Source organism: Choloepus didactylus, chromosome 6 (assembly GCF_015220235.1).
Source record: "Choloepus didactylus isolate mChoDid1 chromosome 6, mChoDid1.pri, whole genome shotgun sequence".
Classification (NCBI taxonomy): Eukaryota; Metazoa; Chordata; class Mammalia; order Pilosa; family Megalonychidae; genus Choloepus; species Choloepus didactylus.
In genome coordinates this window covers 12,325,467-12,345,608 of record NC_051312.1, presented here as the reverse complement: position 1 = coordinate 12,345,608, position 20,142 = coordinate 12,325,467, and the positions used below count along the sequence as shown (strand labels likewise).

At 51.3% G+C, this 20,142-nt stretch overlaps 3 protein-coding genes across 7 annotated transcripts; all 3 read left to right on the top strand.

Moving 5' to 3' along the window:
* Positions 1-914: 914 nt before the first annotated feature.
* Positions 915-3,785, top strand: POLR2G (RNA polymerase II subunit G). The gene is made up of 8 exons (XM_037839124.1): positions 915-1,038; positions 1,172-1,281; positions 1,984-2,143; positions 2,718-2,768; positions 2,878-2,943; positions 3,056-3,127; positions 3,324-3,357; positions 3,564-3,785. Exons 1-8 carry the CDS (start codon positions 1,027-1,029, stop codon positions 3,575-3,577), a joined length of 519 nt encoding a protein of 172 aa, XP_037695052.1. The 5' UTR covers positions 915-1,026; the 3' UTR covers positions 3,578-3,785.
* A 3,682-nt stretch (positions 3,786-7,467) lies between these two features.
* TAF6L (TATA-box binding protein associated factor 6 like) lies at positions 7,468-18,553 on the top strand. 4 transcript variants are annotated; one of them, XM_037838191.1, is made up of 13 exons: positions 7,468-7,584; positions 8,020-8,116; positions 8,353-8,410; positions 9,998-10,157; positions 10,624-10,710; positions 11,363-11,513; positions 11,672-11,722; positions 12,276-12,370; positions 13,647-13,721; positions 13,869-14,089; positions 14,488-14,620; positions 16,867-16,995; positions 17,108-18,553. In XM_037838191.1, exons 3-13 carry the CDS (start codon positions 8,403-8,405, stop codon positions 17,882-17,884), a joined length of 1,887 nt encoding a protein of 628 aa, XP_037694119.1. In that variant the 5' UTR covers positions 7,468-7,584; positions 8,020-8,116; positions 8,353-8,402; the 3' UTR covers positions 17,885-18,553. The 4 variants fall into 4 exon arrangements, with proteins under 4 accessions (XP_037694119.1, XP_037694120.1, XP_037694122.1 ...); XM_037838192.1 differs by having other exon boundaries at positions 7,980-8,116; XM_037838193.1 differs by lacking the exon at positions 7,468-7,584 and adding an exon at positions 7,782-7,800.
* On the top strand, positions 17,224-20,049 carry TMEM179B (transmembrane protein 179B). Of its 2 annotated transcripts, none has more exons than XM_037838200.1 (5): positions 17,224-18,081; positions 18,888-19,075; positions 19,157-19,291; positions 19,471-19,549; positions 19,742-20,049. In XM_037838200.1, exons 1-5 carry the CDS (start codon positions 17,938-17,940, stop codon positions 19,895-19,897), a joined length of 702 nt encoding a protein of 233 aa, XP_037694128.1. In that variant the 5' UTR covers positions 17,224-17,937; the 3' UTR covers positions 19,898-20,049. The 2 variants fall into 2 exon arrangements, with proteins under 2 accessions (XP_037694128.1, XP_037694129.1); XM_037838201.1 differs by having other exon boundaries at positions 17,902-18,081; positions 19,471-19,632; positions 19,742-19,884.
* The last annotated feature ends 93 nt before the right edge of the window (positions 20,050-20,142 follow it).

Below are 20,142 nucleotides of genomic sequence, written 5' to 3'. Positions count from 1 at the left end.
ACTGCCAAACTGTTTTCCACAGCAGCTGCATCATTTTACCTTCCCACCAACAATGAAGGTTCCTATTTCTCTTCTCTATACTTATGTTTCACACCCATTCTAGCGGATGTAAAATGGTATTTCAAGCTTTTGTTTTGCATTCTCCTAATAACTAATGATGTTGGGCATCTTTTCATGTGCTGTTTGGTCATTTGTATATCTTTTTGGTCTTTGTATATCTTCTCTGGAGAAATGTCTATTCAAGTCTTTTGCACATTTTTGGGGGGTTGTTTCTACCTTCTGGCTGTTATGAATAATGCTGCTACAAACATTTGTGTCCAAATTCTTTATAGACATATGTTTTCATTTCTCTTGGGTATATACTAAGGGGTGTAATTAAATTATTTCACTTTATTATGGTGTTCTACTTTTGCTTTTAATAGAATCTATTTAATTGTAAGTTTAAATCATGGTTGTGTTTAACAACCAGCTTGCAAAATTCCTGGGATTTTAACAATTGACTTCTGCAATCCATTAGTAGGCGACTCCCTTGTCAGCAGCTGAAGTTATCCTTGTGGGCAGGCTGGCCTAGAAAAGAAGTGAGGAGGGAGTCACGGCTGTTGAGGCCCACCGGTTTTCTTTGCCTGGTGGTGGGCAGAAAGGATCCCCGTGGAATCGGAGCCGCTGACCGGGGGCCTCATCCATCTAACAGATGGGGAGCGTCAAAGGGGACTGATGTGTCTGTTACCGACAAAGGCGGTGGATTCTTTGCCAATGGGCTCAAATGACCAATTTCTGAGAGGCCGGACACTGTCAATGTATGCAGGTTGGGCGGTTTGACCGTGGTGGGCGGGGGAAGAGGGCGGAGCTTCGTGGATCTCCGCCCACGGCGGCGAGACCCAATCGAGTTCGCGGAGGGGGCGCAGTCCCACCCCCTTCGCCGCCGCCGGCCGGAAGCGGGGTTGGAACGGCTCCGTGTGTTTCCGGCGGGAGCAGAGGGGTCGCTGTCTCCTTCGGTGAGGTTCCGGTCAGTCCTCGTCCGGGAAGATGTTCTACCACGTGAGCACGGCGCGGGGTGGGGACGAGGGCCGGGCGGGGAGGAGGGGTGAGGCCGGGAGCCAGGGCGAGCGGCAGCCTCTCGCCCCGTATCCCCGCGGCCCCTTGCTGAATCTCCACGCCACTTTCCCCATAGATCTCCTTGGAGCATGAGATCCTGCTGCACCCGCGCTACTTCGGCCCCAATCTGCTCAACACGGTGAAGCAGAAGCTCTTCACCGAGGTGGAGGGGACTTGCACGGGGAAGTGAGTGCCCTCTGCCTGCAGCCCCCTCTCCAACTCCCTCCTATCCTGCAAGATCCTGCCACCCATTCTGGGGAGCCCTAACATTCTCCCAGGCACCCCAGGCCATCCTGGTTTGGGTTTCCACGGCACCCTCTGCAAAGCTGGACAACAGGACTTCCTTCGCTCAGCTGAGATTGGTCATTCATTTATCAATTTCTTCAGCTTCCCCTGGAGAGGGTCCGGGGGAGGAAGGAAGAAGGCTGACTGTGTCCTTCTCTGGGTCCTAAATAGAGGCCTCTTAGAGGTGATGTGAATGAGCTGCGTCTTAGCACGGGGCAGCCTCCAGCATCAGAATAACCTGGAGCATTTCTTGAAATTCATGTTCCAGAGACTCATCTCTGCTGTTCAGAATCAGGTCTCTGGGGGCAGGCCCAGGAGTCTGCATTTTAACAAATTCCTCCCAGATGATTCTGAAGCATCCTAAAGTTTGAGGTCTGTTGGCTCAAGGACTACAGCCATGGGCATATACTGTGAAATTCTGAGCACAGTGTTTGGCTTTATAGATATGGATACTGTTCTGTGCCCCATCTTCTTTCCTGGCTATTAATCTCTCTGAAGACAGGGGTGCTGTCTACTTCCCCTTTGTGTTCCCCCTCCAACACCTAGCCGTGACTTTAGAGGCTCTCTTGCAAACAGCATCTTTGTCTTTTATCCTCCTTGCAGGTATGGCTTTGTAATTGCCGTGACTACTATTGACAATATCGGGGCTGGTGTGATCCAGCCAGGCCGAGGCTTTGTCCTTTACCCAGTTAAGTACAAGGCCATTGTTTTCCGGCCCTTTAAAGGGGAAGTCGTCGATGCCGTTGTCACGCAGGTCAACAAGGTAAGGTCAGACTTTGGGAAGGCAGCAGGCTGGTCCCACCGAAGATCTAGGTTGGGTTTTGGTTCCACTTACTAATTCTTTGTCCTTGGGCAAGTGATGGCACTTCTTTGCACTGCAGTTTCCTCACCTGTTAGATGAAATAGTGATCCTGCCCTGCCCCACTCAGCCCCACTCAGGCGACAGTTAAGTCAATTAATAGTCATAACAATAGTAGTTGCATTGATTCAGTGGTTGTTGTGGGCCAGGTAATGTGCAAAGCCTCACAATGACTATCAGGTGGGAGCATCTATCCCTTTTTATAGATGCTAAGGTCAGGGAAGTTAAGTGTACTGACCAAGGTCACGTGGCCAGGAAGTGACAGCGTCCAGGCCTAAGCTCTCGACTCCTATACCATATTTTCTTAATTTAAAATGAAAGAATAAAAAAACAAAAGGAGAAAGGGAAAAAATAAAATAAGCTGCAATTCAGAGTAATTTTAAAACATGAAGATATTATTAAGGATCAGATAAAGATGGGAAGCTTAGAAGACTTTGTGGGACAGGTGGAAAAGCAAGGCCACTCATTCTCCTTCTAGGTTGGACTCTTCACAGAAATTGGGCCCATGTCCTGCTTCATCTCTCGACATGTAAGTCTAGGCTCACGGGGTGGGGCTGAGGAGGAGAGCTGCCCATTCATGGCCAGCTATTTAAGCATCCATTTAAAGCACACTGATCCAAGTCTCATTTTCCTTTCAGTCCATCCCATCAGAGATGGAGTTTGATCCTAACTCCAACCCACCATGTTATAAGACAATGGATGAGGTGAGTGGGTAGGAGGTCAGTGGGAGGGAGGAGGGAATGAACCACTCTGAGCGGGCGGGAGGGTGGTGGTGTTGGACCAGGAGGTCCTAGTACACTGGTCTCTTCTCCCCAGGACATTGTGATCCAGCAGGATGATGAGATCCGCCTAAAGATTGTGGGGACCCGTGTGGACAAGAATGACATTGTGAGTCTCTTGCCTGCCTCCCTGCCTATACCGGGCAGAACTGGGAGCTTTTGATTTCTCACCACCCAGAAGTCCAGAATCTCTGTGCTCTTCTGCCAGGAAGAAGGGATGGGTGGGCAGAAGACCTGGAGCTGGGAGGTGGAGGATGGTCTGTGCCTGCCTTGGCTTCATTTCCCTTTTACCTTCCCTCCTGCAGTTTGCTATTGGCTCCTTGATGGACGATTACCTGGGTAAGTGCCTGGCCATGCATGCCAGGGCTGTTGCCTGGAGAGGGGATGGGGTGGATATGGAATTTAATGCCTGAGTCCCAGACACACGAAGCTCCCACATGGTCCATTTCAAAGATCCAGGACATGTGCCCCTTGTGATGGGAGGTACACAGTTATGCCTGTTCCAAACTCTGGGTCTAATTGATGTGCCTTTCCTCTTCTCACAGGGCTCGTCAGCTGAGCATGGGGACTTCCTACGTTATTGGTTCTGATCTAGGATGTGTGACTGTCACACTTCCTGTATTGTCCAGAAGCCTAGTCTGGCTGCTGTGTGAGGGACAGAGGGGGTTCCTTGTCCCCAGAAGACATCTGGCTCTTCTTCTGGCTTAGCTGCCACCCTCAGAATTCTGACTGTGTGTTCTAACCATAAACGGTCTTCGGTTCTCACAGAAGTGTTATCTCCTTTCTTCGGCAGCAGCAGTTTCTTTGGCAACTTTTGCCAAGGTCAAAAGTTGACCTCACTGACGGCAAGACACTAAAACCATCATTAGCACCATTCTGAGTCCTAATCTAGTTCTAGTTCCAGAATGTTTGCCCTACACCCTCCTCCCCCACACCCTTAAAAACAACCAACAGTACAACTGGGAAAGAGGAGAGAGGAGGAGCATGTTGTTCATTTCAAGAAGATAGTAAGAACACAGATTATTAAGGTTCCAACACAGCCCTTCCTAGGATGGCTACATAAAAGAGGCCTTTATTTGCTAAGCGATTATTTGTTGATTCTACTCTACTATAAACTGAATTGAAGATGTGAAAGATTCATAATCTAGTTAGAACTACACAACAAAAATACATGAAATGGCTACTAGAGCAAAGAAACATGCCATCCTCTCTCTTCGCAATGCTCTCAGCTTGTCTGCTTGTTAACTATTAATTTATCAAATTTGAGTTTAATTTTTCTTTTTTTGCAGCTTTCCCTGACTTCTTGGGAAACAGTGCTATGTAGTAAAAAACATGGTATTTGGATTGATAGGGTTTCAGTTCTAGCTGGATGACCTTATGTTTCCTCATTGTGAAATGGGCATGAAGCCAGTTTTGGATGGTTGCTGTGAGTATGAAACTATACTTGCAAGTGACTGGCAGCTGTTACTTATAAACGTTCTAATGAAATGCATATAAAGCAGCAATTCTCAGCTGGGGCGGTTTTGCCCCCCATGCGACATTTGGCAGTGTCTGGGGACATTTTTGGTTGTCACAACTGGGGATGGTGCACAACGTGCTTTTAGTGGGTAGGGGCCTGGGATGCTGCTAAACATCTTACAATGCACAGGTCAGCAACCCACGACAAAGACTTCTCCGGCCTCAAATGTCAGTTGTGCCAAGGTTGAGAAACCCTGATATAAAGCATGCAGAATAGTGCCTGGAATGTGGTAACAGACACTCAAATATGGTTTCTTCCCTCTCCTCCACCAGCCCTGGACATACTAGGTTCTTCTTTCAACTTCCCATTCATACCTCGGTACGGTGTCACAACACATATTCTGTTGTCATTGTCTTCCCTTTTGTTGTTGCTATATAAGGTGTTTTTTAAGCTGAAATTTTGAGAATTGCCGATTCACATGCACCCCTTTCATTTCTGTATCTTGACAGCTCCCAGCACTGCATGCTAGCTTTTCCAAGTTTGTTGAATCAAGGAAAGTTCCTGCTGCATTTGCAATGAATTTTCCAGTAGAAACAATGTTACAGTTGTGGTCGATACCACTCTACTGTACTCTAAATTGATTATACAGGTTTGGGGGATTTTTCCTAGACCTCAAATACCATGGGCCTCATTGAGGGTTAGACTCTTCCCAGGTTCGCAAATGGAACCACCCACATGAGAACTTGTGTAGGGGATGGCCAGGAAGTAACACCAGGCCTGGAAGGAAGAGACTGATGGACAGAGAAGCAACTCGGGGAGTCTGAGTGAGCAATGGGCACTGGTGAGGATGTGTGGGGTGGGCCCAAGAAACCTAGCAGGGTGTGGGAAAGTGTCTCTTCTGACCTGTCAAAATTGCTACTAAGAGGTCACATGCTAATAGTGACAGTAGTATGCCTGGCATGATGCTAAGCCCCTGATGCACATTACCTTACTGAATTGTCATGACAGGTCCGGGAAATAGGTTCTGTGATCCCACTTTACAGAGGATAGAACAGGTCAGGGCGGTGAACTAACAAGCCTGTTTTAGTTTGCTAATGCTGAGGAATGCAAAACACCAGAGATGGATATGCTTTTATAAAATGGGGGTTTATTTTGCTACACAGTTACAGTCTTAAGGCCACAAAGCATCCAAGGTAACACCTCAGCAATCAGGTACCTTCACCGGAGGATGGCCAATGGCGTCCGGAAAACCTCTGCTAGCTAGGAAGGCAGCTGGTGTCTGCTCCAAAGCTCCGGTCTCAAAACGGCTTTCTCCCAGGACGTTCCTCTCTAGCAAGCTTGCTCCTCTTCAAAACATCCCTCCCCAGCGGCACTCCGTCCAGTCTCTGAGTCAGCATGTTTTATATGGCTCCACTGATCAAGGCCCACCCTGAATGGGTGGGGTCACGCCTCCATGGGAGTATCCCACCAAAGTCACCACCCACAGCTGGGTGGGGCACATTCCAAGCAAATCTAACCAGCACCAAAACGTCTGTCCCACAAGACCACAAAGATAATGGCATTTGGGGGACACAATACATTCAAACCAGCACAAAGCCTATGGTCAGGTAGCTAGTGAGTAGTGGAGCTATGGTTTTTGTTTTTAAAGTCTGACTCCAAAGTCATCATAGCTTTCCTTGCAAAGCATCAGGTGGCTGAGTGGTGAGTGGTAGCCACCTTTTGCCATCTGTGGCCGTGTGGGTCTCACTACTGCCTTCCCTGGCCCCTGCCTTCAGTTAAGAACAAGGCAAGTGAGCCCCAGACAGCTTGGAGACACCTTCACTGCATCTGACAAGGCCCTGGCAGGCCCAGGCCTCCCTCTTTTCACACATGGGTGGGCAGACACTCCAGTGTTCAAGTACTAGTACTGAAACCAGTCCAGATGTCATGCTGAAAATGACTGGAAGAGACCCAGCAAGGTCACGGTCTCCTCAGGTGTGTTTCCATAGCAACCCCAGATGCTTCCATCTGGCTTTCCCAGCTTAGGTTCCAGAACTTTTTTAGGGGCGGTGGCAAATAGCCTTGAAAGGGAGGAAAGGAGAGGATGTGTACAGTCATACTCCCCTGGGGTAAGCTTTCTAAAATGAATAGCAAACGACCCCATCATGAGGGAACAGAAAGGAATTCACTGTTCTAGATGATGTGTGAGTGAAGGTAAGTTCAGTCACTTACTCTGCCAGGTGCTTTCACAGGCATTATCACATTTAATCTTTAACCATCCTGCAAGGCGGGCACTGTTTCCCCATTTTGTAGATGGAAAAAAAATGTGGTAAGGAATCTTGCCCAAAAACAGTGTAGGATTTGAACCCAGGTCCGTCTGACCATTCTTTACTTGATAAACTCACCGCTTTTCAATTGGGAACTGTCGCTGCTCACGCAGCAGGAGTTCGGGGAAGGGGGTGATCAGCGTTCGTGTGTAAAACCGTCAAGGAAGTCTGCGAGGCGGGGGAGGGCTTATTTGTTTCATTGGACAGGAGTGGGGAGGACACGAGGTAGGGTGCCCGGAATGAGTAGGGTCTGGGGTCCAGACCTTGCACGGGATGTTGGCACAGCCACAAGTCTCTCCTGCCCGCAGAAAACACTCTTTTCTTGGGGAAGGGGAAGTAGCAGGTGATACTGGATGTTGGCGAGTTAAGTTGAGCACCCCACGTGGTGGCAAAAAAACTAAGCCAAAAGTCCTGCTTCGCTCAATCGCGTAAATGCAAGTGCTCGGAAACTCGGGACCAAACAAGACAAAGGGATTGGCGGCGCTGCCTTTGACGAGGTGCTCAATAAACGTGCGCCAAAGGCGGCACACTTACTGGCAAAACCACAGAGGGCTGTTGCTTTAAGGAGCGCGCCCCTTCAGCGTCACGTGACCCCGAGGTGCTACCGCGCCTTCACACTGGCCAATCATGTGTCGGGTAGCCTCCCGGGGGCCGGAACTTCGCACGGCGCCCGCCGATTGGTTGTGCCAGTGGAGAGCGGGGCCTGGGCGCCGAGAGAGGGAATTAGTGTGGAGAGCTGGGGATTGCGGGCCGCCGCCGCCGCCGTCCCGGTAGCCGCCTTAGCTGCGCGGGAGACCTCAGGTGTGTAGGCCCTTCCCCAACCCAAGGACTCCCCGGCCCGCCGCGACCGCGTACTCTCCGGCCTTTGAGCCCGCTCCGCCGGGGGGCCGCCCCCTTCGCTGACCACGTGACTCGAGTTTGATGACCCCCGACCTCCTCCTCCACCCACTCCACAACCTCTGGATCTGGCAGGAGCGAGGCTGGGTGGGAGGGCGCGGGACTCGGAGACACGTCGAGGTCAGTTCCCACACCTCCTTACTAGTGTGGCTGGTGGCCGAGGATGCGGAGGGAGGAGGCTGAGAAGTGGGAGACTTCAGTCAGAGCCCCGGCTTTGTGGGGTCTTAATGGGGACACATAATAGGGCAATTTCGCTTGCGCCTTCCGCGTGGGCAGGACTTAGTGCTCCCATTTTACAGGTGGGGAAACTGACGCTTCATTATCCACTGGCTGCTCTAGGGTCACCGAATGTGTGTCTCCAAGGCCAGGTCTTCGGATAGCAAACCCAGGCTTTGTTGCCCACACAGCTGGCTGCCCCTGAATGCCATATACTGTGGTGAGTGGGAACAAGAGTTGGGGTTCCTGCTGCCACATACTCAGGGCTCCCTGGGTGGTCTTGGACAAGTCACTTAACCTCTCTGAGCTCTAATTTCCTTGACCGTGTGATGGACAGAATACCTACATGGTACCTACCTCATTGTTAGGAAGAGTAAGTGAGATGATCGCCATAGCTCAGTGCCTCAGGCATATCACATGATCAGAAAAATAGCTGTTCTTTATTCCTTCTTTCAGCACGTGTTTACTGAGGGCGGACTATGTGCTGACACTGCTGCACGCTGGGGATGCAAAGGTGAGCAAACAGACATGTTCCCTGCCTGCATGGAGCTTTACAATCTGCTGGGGAGGTAGACATTAATAATATGTTTGCACAAATATATAATTGCAAACTACAATAAATGCCTTGAAGGCAAAGTTACAGGGACACTGGGGGATCTGGGAAGACTTCCCAAAGAAAGTGACATTTGAACCGAGATCTTAAGGAGGCAGTAGGAGTTCACTAGACAGAGGGATGGGGGTTGGAGGACAAGGAGGAGAACTTTCCAAACAGAAGAAACAGAACGTGTGAAGGTCCTGAAATGAGGTTTTTTGAGAAAGACCACTGACAGGAACACAGAGCACAAGACAGAAAGTGGTGAGAGGTGTTGCAGAAGTAGGCAGGCGATGCAGGGCCTTGGAAGCCATGGTACAATTTTGTTCTTTATTCCAAAGGCAGTGGGGAGCCATCGGAAAGAAGGCTGTGGTGAGACCAAGAGAGGCCCTTTGCATTTATGGACCTAGAGGTCATCGGTGACCCCAGTCAGCTCTGCCAGTGGATTCGTAGGGACAGCTCCCTGGGTGGGTCACCGTTTAACTGGGCCTCGCTGCCCTTGGTGCTGATGCCTCACTGTGGCACATGTGGTCTTACCTTCTAAGGTGTGCATTGTTGGAGCAGCTGGCAGCCTGTGTTTTTGTTGGGTTCTGACTCTGTTATATGCTTTGAACGGAAGACAGGTCCCTGCTTTCAGGCCTTACATCCAAACTCTAGAAGACCAGACGTGTGCAAAAAGCCCAACAGCTAAAAGCCCGCATTCCCAGAAGGCATTCGGGGCAAGAAGACCTCAAGAGAAAGACTGGATTTGCCTGCATTTGCCTTAGCAAAGAGGAGACAGAGAGGGATTTGGAATAGGGTGGAGGGCAAGCCTGAGCACAGGCCTAGTGGTGGAGCACGAGGCAAAGCTGGAGGACACGAGGTGGGTGTTACTGGGAGGAGGGATTGGATTGAAGAGATGTGGGGACTTGGGGTCAAACGCAGAATGCCAGGCTGGAGAGTTTGGACTTTCTTTTTATAAGCAGCAGGGAAGTATTGAAGGTTTTTGAGCAAGAAAGTTTCAGGATAAAAGCAGTGGTTTCATCAAGATTTAGTTGATATTGGTTGTCACATGAGTCAAAGGAAGAAGACATGACGTTTTTGCTTATAATTAACGATGGTGACATCTTCCATTTGTGCAGTGTTCTAGGCCCTGACAACCTCATACATCACCTCATTTTATCCTTGTGGCACCTTGTGACTTAGGGACGGCAGTGGTTATTGTCCCGGTTTTACACCCTAGGACACCAAGGCTCAGGCTGACTAAGATCTTGGCCAAATTCACACAGTAAGAGTTAGGGCAGATCTGAGACCAGTTCTCTGAACGCCAAAGCCAGGCACTTTCTTTAGCATCACTGTTGCCTGCCCGGGCCAGGCTGTTTCCTCATCTGGGCACTCAGGGCTTTGAGGCTTCTTGTTCACGGATCCTGGAGAAAGAAGAGCAAGCCTGGTTGAGAGGTCCGCAGTCAGGCTGCCGGGCTCTGACGGAGAGGAGGGCAGCTTTTCAAACCTTCTCTCCCCACTGCCCAGCTCCTCTGGGGCCATGTCAGAGCGAGAAGAGCGGCGGTTCGTGGAGATCCCCCGGGAGTCGGTCCGGCTTATGGCGGAGAGCACGGGCCTGGAGCTTAGTGACGAGGTGGCCGCGCTGCTTGCAGAGGACGTGTGCTACCGTCTCAGAGAGGCCACACAGGTACAGCTTCCCCCAACCCCCGCTACTCCCCAGCTCTCATTATTTTTCCCTTTCCCTAATCACCTCCCACACTGATTTATCCAACAAGCATTTATTGGGCAGCTGCTGTGTGCTTTGAAGGAACGTAATGGTGAACAAGCCAGTGGCAGTTCCTTTTCCCCTTCTCATCGACTGGGCTCCCGTAAATAAAGCGCTTTCTGGGCATCTTCTCTTATTCTCTTCACAACAGCCCTGCTGGGCGGGCAGAGCAGGTTCACGTTCATGGCCTACAGAGGGAAACTGAGGCACAGGGTGGCTGTAACACTGAGGGTTTGTTTGTACGAGAGCAGAGCTGGAATCCAGGATCTCTGATCGCTGGCCTGGGGTCCTCTTTGCCTTCTCCCCAGGCTGTCTTTCTTCACTTGAGGGGTTTCTCTTCTCCCTATTCCCTGACCCCTGACTTTAGCTTCTGCTCCTCCCCTCCCAGAATAGCTCTCAGTTCATGAAGCACACCAAACGGCGGAAGCTGACCGTGGAGGATTTCAACAGGGCCCTCCGATGGAGCAGTGTGGAGGTGAGTGGCACCACAGGCCTGCCTCTGTGCCTGGCACTGGGCTGGTGATGCAGCAAAGTGGGAGGACCAGACGCACCCACCAGGGAAGCTCACCGCCACAGCGGGACAGGTGCCAGGTCCTGGGTCCGGCCCACAAGGGCTGTGAGTTCAGAAAAGAAGGAGAAGGCCACCAGGGGTCAGAAGGTGAGGGAAGGCTTCATGGAAGAGGTGGGATGTAAGCTGGGCCTTGGGTGGTTGCCAGGAGTAAACTAGGCAGAGAGGAGGAGGAGAGGGCATTCTGGGTAAGGGAGGAGGCTGAGCAAAACTGTGGCTGTTAGAATGTTCTGGAGCAGGGGATTCAGGGAAGAAGGTCCTGTTTGAAATAGAGTAGTGGCTTTTCAAAGTTGGGTGAGAGAGTGAGGAGGACCACCAGCAGCAAGGGGGTGGGGGGCTCAGAACCCCTACGGATGTGTGACCTTGTTCTGTCCTTGACTCAGCGAGCCCTGGATGCTCCAGCCTAATTCCCAGCAATGGCCCCTAGCCCGGGCCTCTCCCTCTCTTGGAACCTTGACTCCCCTCAAACATGGGCTCCCTGCCCCTGCTGGTAGAGCCCCCCACTGGTACCTGCTCCCTCCGTGAATTCTGGCTGTTCTACAGTCCACTCTTTCCTCAGGCTGTGTGTGGTTACGGATCCCAGGAGGCCCTGCCCCTGCGCCCCACCAGGGAGGGGGAGCTCTACTTTCCTGACGACCGAGAGGTGAACCTGGTGGAGCTGGCCCTGGCCACCAACATCCCCAAAGGCTGTGCCGAGACGGCTGTGAGAGGTGGCTGCCGTGGGCCGGGAAGGCGTGGAGACAGGAGTTGGGTTGTCAGGAGTGGTGGGGGACTGGCTGATGGATGGGACAGAACCAGGTTTGGAGGGGTGGGTGGTGCTATAAGGGGCAAAACCCCAGGCTGACCCATCTCTCTCCTCTGCTTCCAGTTCATGTCTCCTACCTGGATGGCAAAGGGAACCTGGCACCTCAAGGATCAGGTCAGGGGCAGTGAGAAGGATGGGTCCTCTGGTGGGACTGTCCTCCCTGAGAAGCTGAGGGTGCTGCCTCTAAGCCTCTGCATCTGCATCTGATAAGCATTTGCCGACCCTGTCCCAACATCTGAGCGCACACCGGTCTGTCCCAAGGGCTCAGGGTCAGAAATGGGGCCCAGACCTGTAGCTGGTCCCAAGGCATTGGCTAGATGGGTGCTAGACTGGAGAGTCTGGACACATGCTGGGTCCAGGGTGTGCGGCAGAGAGCTTCACAGAGCCTGAGGCCTGCAGACTTGGTTTGAGGACCGAGCAGGAATCTGCCTGGCTGAGGATGGGTGGGAGACAGAGTGCAGAGGCGTGCGGCGGCTGCGCCTTCGGACAGAGCGGGCTGCTCAGCGGGGCTGGAGCCTGTTCTGGGAGTCCTGTCTGAATGGGCTCCTCAGGGATGGGTGTGGGGGTGACGGTGAGCATGGAGCAGGGTGAGCGGGGAGCAGGCTGGGGAGGCAGGGGCAGGGCCCGGCTCGCCACCCTTGACCACGTCCTTCCCGTTCTGTCACAGTCCCCAGCGCTGTGTCTTCACTGACCGATGACCTTCTTAAGTACTATCAGCAGGTGACTCGGGCTGTGCTAGGGGATGACCCGCAGCTGATGCAGGTGAGCAGGCGGCCAGAGTTGAGTGCCAAGTCCAACTTTTAGATTCCCATGAAATTCTTTTGAGATGCCTGTCTTGGGACCTGTCCAGCCGGGCTGACTGACAGTGGGGCCACGCTGCAACCAGGGTTGGGGTGGTGCCCTAAGGTGCCCTGCTGCCAGGCTGACTCCGCTCCCAGCTCCAGAGGCACCTCTGTTCTGGGGGAACAGGTGGTTTCCACAGGGCCCTTAGAGGGGCTGGGGGCCGGGGGAATCAGTCCTCCTAACACCTTCTTTCTGGAGCCGATGCTGGGGTTTCTCTGGCCAAGAGTGCCTGCTCACTGCAGCCTCCATTGGCCCGGACTTGGGAGGGAGGAGAGAAGGGGAAGTGGGAGGTGCCGGCCAGGCCTGCTGGGAAGCACCTGCTCTTCGGCTTAGTCCCAAGGCCTCCTACCAGCCCCTGCTACTTTAGCTTCTGGCCTCAGGCTTCAGCAGGCCTGCAGGGAGGTACCCTTTGGGCTGTCCCCTTCTGTCCAGAGTCACATAAGGGCTACTTTGATGGTTCACCCAATCCTGTGGCCTCTTGGTTTGAGTGTTTAGATCCTTCATATTCTCACATCTGGATGCTGCTATTTCCCTTGCAAAATTAGGAAATATTACTGCCATAGGATCCTGCCTTCAAACCTTGGCTCCTGTGTCCCGGGCACAGTGTGGGTGGCTGGATGGAGGGCCAGGCCAGGGCCCTGGGAGCCGAGCCCCTTCCTCACCAGCCTGTTTGCTTTCATGGCTGCTGGGTTTGGAGTCTTTACCACCAGGAGTTTGGAGGGCACAGGTGGTTGGAGGTTCAGGGTGCTTTTACTCAATTTACTTACTCTGATATTTTTGTTTCTGCTTATTAAAGAAATAGCGATACATGCTGGCTATAGAGATACATATAATATTAAGATATATAAAGTAGAATGTGAGCATCTCCTGAAGAGCCACCTACCCATATATTTTTTTTCCATTTATAAACAACTATTATTCTTGTGTAAACAAACTGGTATTAGATTAAACATCTGATTTCACAACTTGCTTTTCTGTTAAAAATATGTTGGACACTTAGGTTGTCAATTTTTTATTACAGATGGTGCTGTGTGTGGGTATGTCTGTGAATGGGTTTTCGGAGGATGAATTTACAGAAGTAGAGTTGCTTGATTGAAAAGTATAAATATATAAAATTTTTATACCTGAGTGCTAAACTGTCCTCCAAAAAAATGCCAGTTCATCTTTGGGGTGGGTGTGGCCCCTTCCTTTTCAGATTGCTCTCCAGGACCTGCAGACTAACTCCAAGATTGCAGCCCTTCTGCCTTACTTCGTTTACGTGGTCAGTGGGGTAAGTGACCAGGCTGGGGTAGTGGAGCGTGTTCTGTGGGGAGGAGGTGACCCAGCAGTGTGTAGAGCCCTTGGTGGGTGCTGTCAGGATGGTGAGCTTCTGCCTGCATCTTTGTGACCCTCCAAGCACCACCTCTTCTACCAACAGGTGAAATCTGTAAGCCACGACCTAGAGCAGCTGCACCGGCTGCTGCAGGTGGCACGGAGCCTGGTTCGGAATCCGCACCTCTGCCTGGGGCCTTATGTCCGCTCCCTGGTGGGCAGTGTCCTCTACTGTGTCCTAGAACCCCTGGCTGCCTCCATCAACCCCCTGAATGACCACTGGACTCTGCGCGACGGGGCTGCCCTCCTACTCAGCCACATTTTCTGGTAGCTGCTGGGCCCAGAGATGAGCCACGGGTGGGAATGCTGCAGATACAAGTGGGTTGGAATAGGGAGATGGGTGAAGCCTTTGGCTCTGAGGCTGTATGTTGAGAGAGAGGATGAGGGGCGGAGGGGAGTCGCTTTAGCCTCTTCCTTTAGAGCTTTGCAGCTCCTGTATCATGACACACTGGGATTCTACAGATGGATTACAAATCAGCCAAGGTATTGATCCTTTAGCCCTTGGGCCCCAGGCTCGTCACTCTTGGCTGCAGGCAGCCTCGTTCTCTTGCCCCTGTGGGCCCCAGCGTGCACACGAATGCTGTTTTCTCTGGCTGCTGGGACTTGAGTGCAGTGGGGCAGCACCCCACCTTGTTCCCCTCCCTTACTGAAGGCTGCGCCCACAGGACTCACGGGGACCTCGTAAGCGGCCTCTATCAGCAGATCCTGCTCTCCTTGCAGAAGGTCCTGGCAGACCCCGTGCGACCTCTCTGCTCTCACTACGGGGCCGTGGTGGGGCTGCACGCCCTTGGCTGGAAGGTGAGGACCCTGGCCTTTCTCACAGCCGTGGGAGCTCCCATTTAGAATTAGAAAAATACTTGTGTGTCCTTTATCGTAAAAATGGTACGTGCTTGCTGCTGCCATTTACTCAGTTCTCGCCTTAGGTCTGGCTTGGGGGTATCCTGGCTTTCTGTACATCTTATCCCTTCAAAAGTCCTGCAAGGCAAATATTAATATTCCCCCATTTTATAAATTCCTGCCCATTCTGTTTTGTCATTTTAAGGAAATATCCCTCAGTTCCTCTTTTATTTAATATTTAAAACATGAATGGATGCTGAATTTTGTCAGATATCTTTAGTATTTATAGGGATGATCAAAGGATTATTTGCCCTGATTCTGTTAATACAACAGGATATAGTAATAAATTTTTGTGCTCAACCACACTTGTATACCTGGAATAAATTCTACTTGCTGCTATTGGTATTTTGAATAGAATTACATTGAATCTGTTAGATCAATTTTGGAGAGAAGTAATGTCATTATGATATTAAGTCTTCCTCTACAAACCTGTCATATCTGTTTTTTCAAGTCTTCACGGTCTTTCAGGATGCCTTTATAATTTTCCCAGAAGAAAACATACACATACTTTATTAAATTTATTCCTAGATTCTTGTTATTCTTCGATGCTGTTGTAATGGCGTTGTCTTTTCATATCAGTTTGCTGTTGGTGACTGACAAGAAATGCAATTGACTTTTGTGTACTGATCTTATTGGGGTTTTTAATCAAGGTGATCAGATCATGTGGAAATAATGACAGCTTCATTTCCTCTTTTCTAATCCTAGAGCCTTTAGTTTCTTTCTCTTATCTTACTGCAGGACCACTAACACAGTTTTGCATGTGCTGTTAGTGGGCATCCTTGTCTGATTTTCAGTTTTAAAAAAAGTACTAATATCCTTTCTCGTTTGAGAGAATGAATACTTGGTGTTAATAGATAGCCTCTCTCAGAATAAGAAAATAATTTTATATTCTTAGTTTTATCATTAATTTATGTTGAATTTTTGTCAATTGCTTTTTCTGCATCTTTTGACATGATCCTAAGATTTTTCTGCTTTTATCTGTACATGTGATTAGTAAGCCAACTTGACATTTTAGGGATAAACTCAACTTAGTCACAGTATATTCTTGGAAGAAAACAATCAAGTTTTATTGGGATTTAGTGTATTTTTTATATCTTCTTGGATTTGCTGGTTTTAAAATAGGGTTTATCTGTATTCATGAGTGAAATCAATCATAAATATGTTTCTTCTCATGTACTTTGTCTGGTTTTTAGTATCAGGGTTATACTGGCTTCCTAGGATGAGCTAGAGATTAGTTCCTGTTTTTCTTTTTAATTTTTATTGTGGTATAACATATATACAACAAAACACTTCCTATTTCAACTATTTTCAAGTACACAATTCAGTGATGTTAATTACATTCGCAATGTTGTGCTACCATCACCACCATCCATTACCAAATTTTTTCCATCATCCCAAACAGAAGTATTTCCTTTTTATTATTTGTTTGTATAAGATTGAGATATACTTTAATGTCTGTAGACCTTCTTTGTAAAGTAATTTTGGCATGGTGTTTTCTTTGTGGTTATATTTTTAAATACTGTTTCAATATCTTTAACAGTTGCAGAATTATTTAAGCTTTCCTGTTTCTCCTTGAGTCAGCAGTAAGTTATATTTTTCTAGGAATCTGTCAATTTTGTCAACATTTTCAGATCATCGGGCTGTGGATGAGAGACCAAAGAACTTTTCCTTTCTATCAGAGCCCACCATAAATGTCACTTTCTCTGTTAAGTCTTGTGTGCGTTCCCCAAAATTAATCTCAGTATTTAAAGTTAATATAATCAGAGTCCAGGTCCTGATCTGTTTGTTTTTGTGCAGACGGGTTGAACGGAGTCCCTGCCTACTGATTGCATAGGGTAGTGGTTTGCAAACTGTAAACTGCTGTATTGTTAACAAAGGTCATTACTAATGCTCTCTTGGTCATTGGCATATATAGCAATGATATGAGGCCATTTTATATTGTCTGTCTTAGTGCCCTATCTTTATTCCCAGTGTTTAGCAGAGGCTTGGGTATAAGTAGCTTCCAAACAAAGTTTGGTTGAATATGCCAAGTGGGAGGACTGAGCCCTACCCAGGATCAGAGAGAAGTACATCTTTCATGGGAAAGGGTAATTGAGAGGCCATAAACAACAAAGAGGTGCTTACTGCATTTATTCTTTCCCTTCCAGGCAGTAGAACGAGTCCTGTACCCACACCTGTCTACTTACTGGACAAATCTGCAGGCTGTGTTGGACGATTATTCTGTATCTAATGCTCAGGTCAAAGCAGATGGGCACAAAGTTTATGGAGCCATTCTGGTGAGTGCCAGCCCCTTCCAGCACCCCGTTCCTGCCTGAGCTTACTCTGGAGCACCTGGTGGGCTCAGCTTCCTCCTAGTTCTCGTCTGTCCTCCTCTGGCTGTTCTTACAGGTGGCGGTGGAGCGACTGCTGAAGATGAAGGCCCAGGCGGCAGAGCCCAACAGGAGCGGCCCCGGGGGCAGGGGGTGCCGGCGACCTGACGACCTGCCCTGGGACAGTCTCCTCCTGCAGGAGTCGCCCTCCGGGGGCGGTGCCGAGCCGGGCTTTGGATCTGGCCTCCCGCTGCCCCCAGGGGGTGTAAGGCCGGAGGATCCATCCCCTTCTGTGACCCTGGCGGACATCTATCGGGAGCTCTACGCCTTCTTCGGGGACAGCCTGGCCACCCGCTTCGGCACGGGACAGCCCGCGCCCACGGCCCCGCGGCCGCCCGGGGACAAGAAGGAGCCGGCGACCGCCCCGGACTCGGTGCGGAAGATGCCGCAGCTGACGGCCAGCGCCATGGTCAGCCCGCAGGGAGACGAAAGCCCGCGGGGAGCGGGCGGCGGGCCCCCGTCGGCCTCCGCGCCCGCCGCCTCGGAGAGCAGGCCGCTGCCGCGCGTGCACCGGGCGCGAGGGGCGCCCCGGCAGCAGGGCCCCGGCGCCGGCACCCGCGATGTCTTCCAGAAGAGCCGCTTCGCTCCGCGGGGCGCCCCCCACTTCCGATTCATCATCGCGGGGCGGCAGGCCGGGCGGCGCTGCCGCGGGCGCCTCTTCCAGACGGCCTTCCCCGCGCCGCACGGGCCCAGCCCGGCCTCCCGCTACGTGCAGAAGCTGCCCATGATCGGTCGCACCGGCCGCCCGGCCCGCCGCTGGGCGCTCGCCGACTACTCGCTGTATTTGCCGCTGTGAGGCGGCACCGCGCCCTGCCGCCGGCGCCCGGAAGTGACGGCCCCGCGCGCTGGATGGGCGGCTGCTTCCTTCCGCGGCGCTGCGCGGGGGCGAGCGGAGCTATGGCGCGTCCTTGTCTGCTGTGCGCCGAGCTCGTGCTCCTCGCTGCAGCTTTCCTGTGCGGGTTCGTGGCTGCCGCGGCGCTGACCTGGACGCAGGTGCGGCTGCGGGGCGGGGGCAGCCCTCGGGGCGGGCGGCAGGCGGGGGTTTTCCTGCTGTCCCTGGGCCGCCTCTGAGCTGGCCGTGGCTCGGGGTGTTGCCACTCGAAGCCAGTGGCGGGGCTCGGTGCCGCGGAGAGGCTGCGGCGTTAGTTGCGCTCTGCCGCCGCTCCCGGGCAGGTCATCCTTGGATGCCGTTCCCTCCGGAGCAGAGCGCCTTACAGCGCCAGGGCTGTAATCTTAACTTGGTTCTGAGGTCGGCCCAGGCCCGCTTCCCTCAGAAACCCTTTGTGCTGAGCTGTGCCGTGAAATCAAGTTGAGCGATCTCCTTCGTGACTGCAACACAGTGTGTTACATGACAAAATAGCAACATAGAAATCGCTTACATAAAAACAGAAGCCAATGGCTGACGTTGAATGTTTACCCTTGCTAGGGATTCTTGTTAATAAACATGTATCGTGCATCGGCTCAATTTCTACGAAGTACTACCATGTCTATTTTTACAGATGAGCAAACAGCAACTGAGTTAGTTATTGTGTGAAGGCTACACCAGGTCTGGGTTTATGCTTAGGATTTCTGCCCACTGGGAAGACCAGAACTTGTGAAGTCTTTCTTAAGTATATTTTATAACCCCTGCCTATCTCCTGATCCTTCTGGCCGGTGCAGGATTTATTCCCCAGCAGGTTTTCCTACATTGACAATGGACAAGTAACTTCCTAGAGTGGCCCTACCACTCTACACCTACCACATGCCTGCATCCAGAGGCACTGACCTGAAATCCAGGATTTAGCAGCTTCTCTCCACAGGCCTCCTTCAATGGCAGCTGCCCCCTGTATGGTGTGGCCACTTTGAATGGTTCCAAACTGGCCTTATCCTGTCCCTCAGCCCCATCTGTCTGCTACTTTGTGGCTGGGGCCACTGCCCTTCTGGCTCTCTACTGCCTCCTGCTTCTGTTTTTCCGGGTCTACAGCAGCTGCATCCAGGACTCTCACAGGTGAATGCCCCCCACTATGGGCCAGGGGTTGAGGTGGGAAGAGTCCCATCTCAACCACAAGGCTCCTTCTCTTCTGCTCAGTGGTCCAATAGGGCTCCGCATCACACTGGCCATCTCAGCTGTAGCAATCTTCCTGGTCTTAGTGTCGGCCTGTATCCTTCGCTACGGCACCAGTTCTTTTTGCAATTCCATCGTCTCCTTGAGCAGTACAATTAGGTAATGGGAAAGGGAGGGAGGCCTGGCTGGGGCTGACCGCCTTCCCTCTGCATAGGGGGCACTATTAACTTCCCTTTTTTATCTCCCCTTGAATTGCTTTCATCTCTAAGGGCACTGAAGTACAGATATGTTTGCAATATATTTTCCCTTCCTTACCAGCTATCTCTTTGACCTCACAGCTGCCCTGAAGCCCAGAAAATTCCATGGACAACCCCTGGAACTGCCCTGCAGTTTTACTCCAACCTACACAATGCTGAAGTGAGGCCCTGGGAAGACTGGGTGCAAACACAGGGATTCATGAGTGTCTAGCTGAGGTTGCCCACCAGCAAGAAGCTGAAAGGGTCTGAGGGGCTATCCCCTGCCAGAACAGATAAGAGGGGCGAGTGGGTGGGAAGACTCGATTTGAGATGGCCCCATTCCTCCTCACCCTCCTGCTCCTGTCTCCCACAGACCTCTTCTTGGGTGAATCTGGTATTGTGGTGTGTACTTTTGGTGCTCCAAATCCTTCAGTGCAAGTTCAACGTTGGCCAGCCTCTGGAGAGCAGGGACCCTGAGTGGAGCTCTGAGACAGATGTTCTCTTTGCGCCACGCCTTCTTCCTTCCTGAAGAGTAACCCAAGAGCCCAAGTGCCTGCAATTCTCCTGCCGCCAAATGGCTCCATTCATGCTGGGAGCCTCAGTTTTCCCTCCACAGGGGAAACATGACTGAACCCCCCCCCCCCCCCGCCTCCACTTCCTTGCAGCTGTATTTTTTTTTGGCACCAAAATATTTACTTTCTTCCTTCGTCTTGGTACTGAGTTCTTGGTGTTAAAGCACTGTAGGGAGGTGGATGGGAGAAATGAACAAATGCT